Below are 11,991 nucleotides of genomic sequence, written 5' to 3' on the forward strand. Positions count from 1 at the left end.
ACGATTTAGCTCAATTTATGACTGCACCTAAGTACATACATGTACGTGATTCATTATTGTATCAATATACGTGTCTGTACATATACGAGGACCTGTACATACGAATCTTTTATTTGTCCAGGTAATCCTATGCGTTTTGTTTAAAATCAACGAGATTACAGGGCATTATATGGAATTATAAATTACATTGTAGAATTATATATAATTTATCATGCAATTTTTCGAGAATAAACTCCGATCGAAATTATTTCGTTTTTTTTCTAAAAAAAAAAACAATAGAAATCTTGGAAATATAATTAAACAATTCTGATCGAAATCCTTTCCGAAAAATTCCGTAATACGTGTCCTGGAATATTAGATGTTATGTATGATAATTATAATATCCATGGAAATGTGAGATTCGTGCGAGAAGTGCAATGTATTTTATAAAAAAAAAAAAATTTGGCTGGAAAATAAGCGAAAGATAATTATATGCAACACAATAATCTTTTGCGCATGTACTTATTCTTCAAAAAAGAAAACATCTATATTTATTTTAAAAAAAGCAATAAAAAATCTTTATTAAACATATATATTGTGTGTGTGTGTGTGTGTGTGTGTGTGTGTGTGTATATATATATATATATATATATATATATATATATATATATATGACTGGATAAGAATTTTCTCACTAAAATATGGAATAAGTATACAAAAATTCACAGAAATATTCGTTCAAGAATAGATACCTTATCTCTAATACCTTTTTTTTTTTTTTAGGGAAAGACCGTCCTAAGTTCGATCTTCAATTTGTCGAGAAGCATGGTACATTTCTTTAAGTTTGAAAAGAAAGAGTTTGAAAAGAAAGAGACACCTGTGTGCTCAACGATCAAATTTCACTAAACATTAATTCACTCGATGTTTTCCATCATTTTTATAGACATGTGGATAATAAAAATGTAATTTTCTAAAGTACAGTACCTATTATATACTTATGACACTAGTTTGGATAAATAGATATATGGATAAAAGATATGTGCAATACACAAAAAATATGTAATAAATTGGACTACCAAGATCCAGCTCGGATCGTGAAATGGCTTTTGGATTTAGTTTAATCTATTATATCTATATTTGATTGTATATCATAACGGTCGTATAATTCTCGTATTACAGTTTGGATAAACATTTTTGTGAAGTAAACCAAGTTAACTGAAAAATAATATTTCGCAAAATTTTCAAAGCAAATTGAAAAATTTGAGAATTTATTAATCTTATGTAGATGAATGACAGCAGATACGATGAGACGATAAAAAATTAATCAACAAAAATCTGCGATCAAAAAATGACTATAAAATGCGTAACGCTGGAATGTCACCTCTTGTCATCAAATCGCAATGATGTGTGCTCATTCCATGGATATATTTTATATATATAATTATACTTATATAAAAAACTTTTTATATATTTTTTATATAAAAATTCTTTCCCCCGAGTATATACATGTATATGTATATTAATTTAATTTACACTTTAATGCCACGCGCTTCCGAAATCGTTAATTCTCGTCACGATCACAGCGGACGAAGATCGAACGTGCGCGTGTTACAGCGGAAATCTCCGAGGCGGAAAAGAGGGTCTGATTGTTAATACCTTCGCGAGAGAGATCACGCAGGGGACATAAAGCGTCGGTTCCGGACGCAGTAAAGCGAGAGTTTTCGCGCGTGGGCGACGGCGATGCTTTGAAGTGCGACGGCGGAACTGCATAACGTGCAGCTGCGGGCCTGGCGTCCCTTGGCGTTCCTCCTGTAGCCTCACGAATTGTTTCTTTCTCCTTTCCTCTCTTCTACGGGCGAGCGATTGCACGGGACGGGCTGTGCGCGGGGCTGCTGCCGCCGCGCGCGAGATTCGCCGCGCCGCACGCCGGTCGGATGACATTTCGACGCCCGCGCCGGGACGGGGGCTGCATTTCCGGCACGGCACGCGATACCGTCGATCTGCGATTTCGAGGAAATTTCTCTCGTGTCACGTAATTGTTATATGTATATATCCGCTTTCTAATGATACAAGCAGGAATTCGTTGTTGATATATCACTCGTTTATACATATATTTAAGATAAGGATTTATGTTTAAAAGATAAGGAAGATAAAAGGAGCGCTATGACGATCGAGTATACATTCAGCTTGCATTCGTTTTTATTCATCACATTAGGAGCTATTGGGGAAAATTAAAATCTATAATGCACTTTTATTTTCCCAATAGCTTCCAATGAGATAATAAACGAACGCAGGCTCAGTATAAAATTGTAAAATGACGCAAGTGCATAAACAGAGCGCGACGTCAACTCGAAAAAAATAAGAGTGATTGACACGTTTGTTTTTTCGAAAGTATCTAAACGGAGCATTCTCTGCCGATGATCGTATCCTTTTAAGAATTAAGGTATGATCGATCGTTTGCGGGAGTAGGTGACGGGAAGGATACGCCTATTGATCCTTATACATATGTATTAATTAGCAGAGAGCTAGAAAGACTGAGGGTGGCGTCCCATCTCTGATGGAAATATTTTACTGAAAATATAATAAAATTTTACTGAAATTCTCTCTCAATTTAACTCCATTTTTCATTGTTATTCCATCAATATTTCAGTAAAAAATTCAGTTTTTTTAGTTAAATTCAGTAATTTATGTCTAACATAAAAGAAATTTTGTTATTACTTTTCAATAGTATAATTTAACTTTCCTTATTTTTCAAAATGGCGGAGTAGTACAGTTACCCTGCATTGCAAGGTAGGTTTTAGAAGGATCAGATCCTCGATTGCCATATTATGAAGCATTATTATTTGACGGCCTAAGAAACAATTGCTTGGATAAAGATACGTAGACTAGGTTCTGTAGTTGGACAGAAGCAACTGTATCCTGAATAACTAATCCTAATATAATTATATAACAACTGCATCTTAAATAACTGTTTCAACGTGTTGAGTAATTTGGCGAGTAGATCCACCATTCAGGTCAACTTTTACATTTTGCAAAATTTTCCTTGCAAAATTTATCAAAAGTTGACCTGAATGGTGGATCTACTCGCCAAATTACTCAACACGTTGAAACAATACTTTTCCAGGAGAAGTTTCTTGACTGACCTAATATTGTTACAAAAAATCTAATTTTACATTTGTTGTGAGGTAATCAACCATAACCAGTGAGTTTTGTATACATAATTTTGGTATATTATATTTGGTATATCAATAATTATACGTATGATTATTCTTATAATGTAATTTTTCCAGCCATTACCTCAAGACACTTTTTATCAGCCTTATGAAAATCATGAATCGCACTTCACTTCATGATCTCACTCTTGAATTTAGATTTACTTGAATCTTGGGAATTGTCAGAAGAGTTGCTAATTGTATCGAACGTGAGAGAAGAAGAAAGCGCAATCGATAGGCATTAACAGGACAAATACATACAGTAAATGATAAAACTCGCGAAGCAAACGTTCAAAAATTAAGGAGATTTACATATATACAATACTAACAAGTATTATGCGCTTAGCGATGAAATATTATAAGAGCGCCTAAACAAATAAAAACAAATGTCTACGAAAAGGGCACAAGAGATGCCCCTCTTGGCTGTAATTCTTTGCTTGCAATGCATTGTTTTTTTTTACTTACTAGGTTCTTTCTTTTCGTATGTAACTTTGCCATCTGGCCCTACGTCGAGCGCAAAGGGAAACAAAGAAAATACTATGTGAATGGATTACCTGTCGCAAGCTGTGCAATTGCAATTAGTTCATAGCAGCCAAGAGTTCACGTTTATGACTTGTTGTGATTCCCTCTGAATAATTTCTATTATAATCTATACGATTATTACTATTGTACACTAATCGACAATTGGTATAATAGACAAAGTGCAATTATATACTTAACACAAGCTTAGAATCTCTGCATGTAATTTGTCAAGTATTTCACTTTTACTTCTTCCACACCCAGGATTCTACCATGTAATAATAATGCAAAAGTCGACCGATCGTATGATCTTCTACAAAACATATACGATAATGGCGACAAATTTAAAAATAAGTGCGCATTGCTCGTGATTTATTGTCAGCCGATTAAGCGCGATGCGAAAGTCGGAAGGCGCCGTTTTCATTAACCCGATAATAAAAGCACGCATTCCGTACGAACAGAGCACAGTGCGCACTAGCAGCTGCATTAAAGTCCACCGCGGAAACTAGCCGAAAGAAAGTTTCACCGTTGAGAAAGAAACCGAGTGGCTTACTGGTTCGTCGTGAGCCGCGTATGCCGCAAAAGTTCAATATATATTTTATTGCCCCTTGGAAAAATTTTCGACTCTTCGTCCATATCGCTGAAACAGAAATTTGATAGGTATCGTATAACAAATAGAAGCGGATGATATCAAATGTTTTGTATTTATCGTGGCAATGTCAATAAAGTGTAATATATAATAATCAACTCTCAGATATTTGGAATATTTGGCTTTGCAATTAATTTATTATAACAATAATGAACAAACTGAATTCGAGATATCGCACTGTATAATCACATTATACAAATAGCATTGTTTTTATTATGATAATTTTATTATTCTTTTACGATAATAATATGACGTCACGGAGCACGTTGAGAGAATGCGCAATATGGTTAGAAAAACTTTAAAGGATACTGGATACAGCGTGGCGGACGACGGGTTCCGGACGGCAGTAGTAAACAATCGATCGAACCCGGCAAGCGAGTGATCGCGAGATATACCTATATATGGACAAATCTTGTATAAACTATAAACTATGGAAAAGAGGACGGCGCGGATATCGAGCTCATATAAAGTTTCATTTCCAGGAATTCAATAATCGCTTAGATCGCAATAATTCGCGAGCCATTCGATTTTGTCTTATCATCGTTTCTCACCGTCATTCATGGAGGATCCCGCGAATCGTGGAATCACGTCGAGCTCTCGCGATCATAAATGATAACGTAATACCAGAAACAAATAACGATAATGCGCTCGTCAGCCAATGTAATTAATCACTTAAAAGCACTATTAAAAGCACTGTTAATAGTGTTTTTCTCAAACTCTATATGCTCTCTGATTCATAAAATAATCCTTCAATGCGATTTTCACAATGTCTCTTCAACCGGTTAATTTCTTGGTATCTGATTATTAAATTAAATCATTACTGCGAACAGAACCAGGTTAAATAAAAGTTACAAGATAAATAAATAAAGCTACAAAATATAATTAAATGCAAAATGTAATTTATTATATTATTTTAATTTTCACAGCGCTCAAAGTAAACGAAAAGAACACATAATATGCAAATACATATTTGCAAGTATGAACTTATGATATATCATATAACATATATCGTGTATTAAATCTTTATCCATTTTCATTAACGTCAAAAGTTTTAACATAAAGTATATTAAATAATAATAATTTGCAGTAGGATTGCTGACTTCAATTCTTACGTAAATAAATACCTATACAAATATTTATAATCTTTTGAACATATATAGAACGAAACATCTCATCTTTTTGATTCTTATTAAAATATCGTAATTTTTCTAGCAAAAATAACGATTTGTAAAACGGATAAAAGGACAAATAGTATATAAATATATATATATTTGTAAGTAAAAACTTATTTATCCATTTATCCATTTCATTAAAACGTTAGAAGTTTTAACATAACGTATTAAAACTATTAAATAATAATAATTTGCAGTACTTATAAAAAATATATAAATAATTTATAATAATCTAACATATGTTTTATGATATCTCCCGTCGAGTTACCCCCAATTCTCCAATTAGTTATTGCATTGCAACATTGTCGTAACGCTGGAGCATTAAACCGCCCGGGATATTTCGACGCAACTAAATCTGTCGTTAACGCAACGTTTGTTTCGCATTCCTACAAATTTATCGTCTGTATTTAATTGCAGCAATAATTACAGTATGGCGCGCAATCCTATTGATTTACGATTATATAATAATGCAAAAGTCGACCGATCGTATGATCTTCTAATACAAAACATATACGATAATGGCGAAAAATTTAAAAATAAGTGCGCATTGCTCGTGATTTATTGTCAGCCGATTAAGCGCGATGCGAAAGTCGGAAGGCGTCGTTTTCATTAACCCATTATATATGGACAAACCTCGTATAAACTATGGAAAAGAGGACGGCGCGGATATTGAGCTCATATAAAGTTTCATTTCCAGGAATTCAATAATCGCTTAGATCGCAATAATTCGCGAGCCATTCGATTTTGTCTTATCATCGTTTCTCACCGTCATTCATGGAGGATCCCGCGAATCGTGGAATCACGTCGAGCTCTCGCGATCATAAATGATAACGTAATACCAGAAACAAATAACGATAATGCGCTCGTCAGCCAATGCCGAGATCATGCTATCGAGAACGGATTCAAAAAGAGATGCGGTATAAAAACAATACAGCGGCATTCTGAACGAAATACACGCCAACTAAACAATCAATAATTATCATAAGCTTGCATTCATGTCAAGATAATTCTCTTATTAAAAAAAAAAAAGGTATAAATTCCTTTTTTATAATAATAAATAATATTAAAACTCGTTAGTTTTTAATTTATTCTATGTTTTCCCTTAACTTATCCCATTTTACTTTTCGTTAATTTCAATGTTAATATTGGTGAAAGAACGATGATCCGACATAACATAAATAACATAATAATATAATAACATTAATTGTTTTTCAATGCGAAGTTATAGCATTAATATAAATTATAAACGAGCATTCTTAACATATATATATATAATAAATTAATCCCGGTATTTGGAAATCCATAAAGGTTTAGAATAGTCAGTCTGTTGCAAAATGAGTTTCTCTTGTGCATATAAGTCTGTGAACGAGAATAATACATTAGAAAAATGAGTAACGAACCTATGTGAAGTTGATCCCTTAACATTTAAAAAAAAAAACTTTCTATAGCATTCGATGACTCATCGTTTGCATATTCACATACATTTCAATTGAATCGAATTGTATGTGAATGTGCAAACAAAAGTTAAAGACTATTTTAATTCAATTTTCTCGTAGGTGAAGGGCTAAGCTAATGTAAGATTGCTCTCATTCAAATTCTTTTGTTAATACCGTTTGAATTAGTGTCCAAACAAAAATTTGAATTGTGCATACATGTGCAAATTATTATTTTTTAAATGTTAGGAAGCTAACTTCACACGGGTGAAAAACGAGTCGTATAATATTAGGTTGATAGAATTAAAGAAAAAGTAAGGTAAAATTTACCCTTTTTTGCGAATGTAGTAACACTTACCAAGAAGTATTTCAAAAGCAGTAGCAGCATCCTCTCTCGTGTACGTGTCCGGTGAAATAAGTTCACTGAATTTGACAGTTTCCTTGTCACGCCAGAAAACTTCTAATAGAACCAAAATCTCTTGGCTTGTCAGTGCAGGTTGCGAGTGTCCGCTTGAACTACTGTAAAAACAATATTTTTATCATACATCAAATAATTCTTTGATAAATGGTAGACTTGATGTAACAAAACATGCTAAGTTTCGTAGGAAAGAACTATGCAAAATTGTTAGATTACAACAAAGCAATAAAAGTGTTGTTTTTTCCTCAAGCTTTCGATTAATAAATCCTATGTTTCGTCAACATTCGTTTATAGAAACTCAAATATACACTTAGAATATTATTGTTATATGTCCAACTCTTTACTTAATAATAAAAGAAAAATTCAAAATACCTGGTAGAAGGTACTGGAATGTCTTCTTCTAAGACAATTGCTTCCGGTACCGCATTCGGTAATGGTACCATTGATACGTCCTTAGTTTCGGGAATTATATTTGTCACTGTTAGGACGTTTGCAACACTATCTCCGGGTTCGGCAGCAATTGCGATTCCCGTCTTTTGGAATGTACTCACTTCTTCTGCAGGAAGATTTAGCCTGCTAACTGTCTCTTCTACACGCATTTCTTCAGGTATTTTTACAGGCATTTTTTCAACTAAAAATATAAATTTATTCACAGTTATATACATGCATCAATGTGAATATTTAATAAATGTCTAAATATATACCTACATTGCGTAAATTCAGCAAGTGCAACATCTTCATTTACACTCTTGAACGGCCCAGTGATGCGAGCAGCAAAGCGACTGCGTAAACTTTTGTTCCATCGCCTAGGTGAATCCGAAGGTTGGTTGAAAAGATTTATCGCCGGTGTCAGCGATAAATTTTTTGTTAATGGTCTATCCAATTTCTAAAGATAAAAAAATTTAGTTAGAACCTTTAAGACTTGTTTTAAATTAATCTCGCTTTTTGAACTTCTTTGTAAGTTTATATACATCTTTTGTAAACTTATATAATGTAGGAACCCACCTTGCAATGAATGTTTACATCCTGACGCCATTTCTTAAGCAGTTTGTTACTTAACTCTGTTTTTTTATCAATAATTTTGCTTTTCTTCGAATGACTGCGGATCACAAAGTAGCTTGAATCTAATGATTCCAATTCCATGTTAGTTTCCTCTTGCTGTGGAAGAACTAACATTCTCGTTTCTTCTCTAGGCAATTCAGCCGGTACTACCACATCTTCTACAGGTGCAGGAGGTACTGCCACATCTTCTACAGGTGCAGGAGGTACTGCCACATCTTCTACAGGGGGTACATCAGTCGCCGATGCAGTGTCAGAGAATAACTGAGAAGTAATATATAGAAAGAATTAGAAGTAAAAATAAAATATAAATTGAATATAAATAAAAAGCGCAAAATAATTTTTCTAAAAAAAAAAAGAGGAAAATAGATTTTAATTTTTTCAAAACTTTTTGGTCATTATGGCTCGTATTCATAGTCCGTTCTTATATCAAAACAATCTTAAGTCTTAAGTCTCATGTCTTAATATGCTAATACGGTTCTCAGGTTGATTTATAACATTTTAAAATTGTACTTAAGACTGTCTCAAATATAAAAACAAATTATGAATCAAACAAAGGGAAAAACGCCGTAATCGGCCAGGACTGGTCAGATCTTGCTTATTCGAATAATTGAGTGACTTTTTATGTACAAATCTTTGCCCTATGAAAAACTATGAATATCGGCCTATGTATTCTCATTTGTCTTCCACTTTATGGATCGAGTTAAAATATTCACATTATATCCAAACGACAATCATTATCAGTTATAGACAAACTTACACGTCTCCTCTTCGTAGGCGTTTCCACCTGCACTTGATGTGGCTGTCGTTTTTGTGGAGTTAATAACAGTCTCTCTTTAAGTTTATTTCTTTCCGATATATCCACAAGTACTGGACCACGGGTTTCCTCAGTTTCCTGAGATAACTGTTTTTCTTGGACCTCTATTCATTAAATGATTTTATTAATAAATTGAATTTAAACATAATATGATAATTGTCTATGTATCATATTTAACCCTCCGAGAACACATGGGGTCAATTTGACCGTTTTTTTTATTTGTTTTTTTTTTTTTAATAAAAAAATAAAATTTTGTTCGTAAATTACACTAAAAAAAAAACAAAAATTAAAAAAAAATTTTTTTCAAAAAAATAATTTCTTTTTGAATTTTTTTTAATATGTAAATAATTCCAACGGCACTTTTTATTTATATCAATTGATTTAACAATGTTCCAAGTACATCTGGAAATTTTTTCAAGCTGATCGCACTCGTCAATTTAAAATGGTGGACGATCAAAGTGTGTGTAGGGTCAGATTGACCCAGTGTTCTCCGTGAATGAAAAAATAGGTGTGTTCTCGGAGGGTTAAAATATCCCATTGATCCACTTACTTTCTATTATTATATCAGGAATCTTCTTTGGGAATGCTGATCTTTCTTTGCCGATCTGCTTATGCATCCGGTCACTAAAACCATTAATAGCAAAAACCGTTGTCATTTTATGAACTTTTGTTGAATTAAAATTAGAAAGTTATCACGCTACAAAAAAAAATATAAAAATCGAAAACTTACAGTGAGAAATTGAAATTATTCATAAAGTCCAACTCCTCGTCATTTAAAGCACCAAAATCACAACATGCTGCATCTTTCATCTGTGTGTGAATGAAAAAATTTTCAGTATTTAAAAATAAGGTTTACAATCAAATAATCAAAAGTTCGGAAACTCAAGGATGTTATATATCATATTACAGAGTTTAACATTTGAGAATAAGAGTTTAAAAATACAAAATTTATTGATAAGCTTGCAGTAAACCGTACGAGATCTTCACTCACAATTGTCCGTAGTCTGTCATCAGACCCTTCGTCAGGAAGTAAGTGTAAGTCTCTTTCTAATTGAGCGTTAGGAAAGTTTTGAGTGGAAATAGGCACATCTATTGCATGCAATTCAAGATCCTGAACTGCGTCAGACTCATCCTCTTTCTTCTCCAACCCTCCGCCTCTGCTGCCGCGGCCGCCACGGCCGCCACGGCGGCCGCCGCCGCCACCACCGCCGCGGCCGCCGCCAGAGTCAAATTTTTGTTGCATTTCAAAAACTTCCTCTGAAAAGTAATGAGATTACATAAACTGGCATAGGTGATATCATAAATAAATATATATAGAATTGAACTTACTCTGATAATTTACAACTTGTAAACGATGAATTCTTATTATGCCGCACATTAATTGTGATGACAGATATAAGCTAAATCTATTTGATCTGTTGCGCGACTGCATTATTTCCAAAATTTGCTCGCTGGCGATGTAATATAAAATGCAAACAAAAGTGTCAAAATTGAAAAAAAAAATGTCATAAATATTCAATATTAAAAGTACATAAACAAAATAATTTACCAAGTTTCTACAGTGTTTATCTTCTTTATAGCACCAGGATTATAGTGTCTTTTAAATATTTTCTCGCTGGACGTTGCAGCGAGCCAACAAGGAGCTAATTTGCCCCTTCGTCGACGGGAAAGCAGTTCAACTGGATAGAACATCTGATGAAGAATAAGTCTCATTAATAAAAGCAAGTTCGTAAATAGCAAATGAAAGATCATGTTGAAAGAATAAAAATGAAAATCATACTCACCAGTAACACTAGGGAAGTGTCATACGGCGATTTTCCTGAAACTTGGCATACAAGTAGTACATGGAAAACTATTGGACACGTATATTGTTATATCGGCCCGAAAGCCGTTTGAAGGGTAGAAATCACCCTATCGATTTTGGGGGTAGGTTCGACTATTTTACGAATTATTTTGAATTCTTAAAAACGGACTTCAGATTCATTATCAGCGACCCCAAAAACCCTTAGTTACCTGATTTCGCAACAATCGTAAAAATAATTCGTAAAATAGTCGAACCTAGCCCCAAAATCGATAGGGTGATTTCTACCCTTCAAACGGCTTTCGGGCCGATATAACAATATACGTGTCCAATATCGTTTTCTATTTACTACTTGTATGCCAAGTTTCAGGAAAATCGCCGTATGACACTTCCCTAGTGTTACTTGTCAGATAGCACAGACGTGAGGTTATCCTCAATACATCCAGGCACGTCCTGGGTGTATCGAGGCCGACTTATTGTGCTTATTGTTCCGAATAACAGATAAATAACAGAAAATAACGATAGAAATTACCTTGATCTGTGTTTAATATTGACCGATTATCCTAGTCTTCAGTCATATGGATATACTTGTCGAATGTAACGATGAAATTCTTTTTCGATCAAAGAATCTCTCAACTTTTACAACTTATTGGATCAATTTCCTTCAAACGCGCTTTCCTTGAATATTATCGTTCTCCTCTTTCGTAAGTTATCCCATTTCTCATGGAGAGACTCGTCAAACCTTTGCCGTCAAACGTACTCCTCCTCTTCGCACTACGATTTTCAAATCGACAGATTGCGCGCCGAAGGCGGTAGGCATCGACGGGTTTGTTCGCAATGCGCGACGAAATGACGATAATTGCGGGTATCTCTCGACGCTGACGTTGGCGCTGGCGTTGGCGCTAGCGCTGGCGTGGCACGTTCCAAGTCCG

General features: G+C 34.1%; 1 protein-coding gene across 1 annotated transcript; it reads right to left on the bottom strand.

The window, feature by feature from the left end:
• Positions 1 to 5,459: 5,459 nt before the first annotated feature.
• On the bottom strand, positions 5,460 to 11,945 carry LOC139810671 (uncharacterized). The gene is made up of 12 exons (XM_071774423.1): positions 11,592 to 11,945; positions 10,808 to 10,950; positions 10,588 to 10,709; positions 10,250 to 10,515; positions 9,989 to 10,068; positions 9,809 to 9,882; positions 9,202 to 9,362; positions 8,388 to 8,705; positions 8,091 to 8,268; positions 7,755 to 8,013; positions 7,323 to 7,483; positions 5,460 to 6,890 (listed from the first exon to the last, which is right to left on the bottom strand). Exons 2-12 carry the CDS (start codon positions 10,948 to 10,950, stop codon positions 6,811 to 6,813), a joined length of 1,842 nt encoding a protein of 613 aa, XP_071630524.1. The 5' UTR covers positions 11,592 to 11,945; the 3' UTR covers positions 5,460 to 6,810.
• Positions 11,946 to 11,991: the final 46 nt, after the last annotated feature.

The sequence above is a fragment of the Temnothorax longispinosus genome, chromosome 3 (genome assembly GCF_030848805.1).
Source record: "Temnothorax longispinosus isolate EJ_2023e chromosome 3, Tlon_JGU_v1, whole genome shotgun sequence".
NCBI lineage: Eukaryota > Metazoa > Arthropoda > Insecta > Hymenoptera > Formicidae > Temnothorax > Temnothorax longispinosus.

Excerpts from the sequence above, each read along its gene's own strand:
- LOC139810671 (XM_071774423.1), bottom strand. The coding sequence starts at position 10,950 with ATGTTCTATCCAGTTGAACTGCTTTCCCGTCGACGAAGGGGCAAATTA. Across the intron at positions 10,710-10,807 it reads ATAAACACTGTAGAAACTTG|CGAGCAAATTTTGGAAATAA; the intron begins GTAAATTATTTT and ends TTACATCGCCAG. Across the intron at positions 6,891-7,322 it reads TGCTTTTGAAATACTTCTTG|ACTTATATGCACAAGAGAAA; the intron begins GTAAGTGTTACT and ends TCTCGTTCACAG.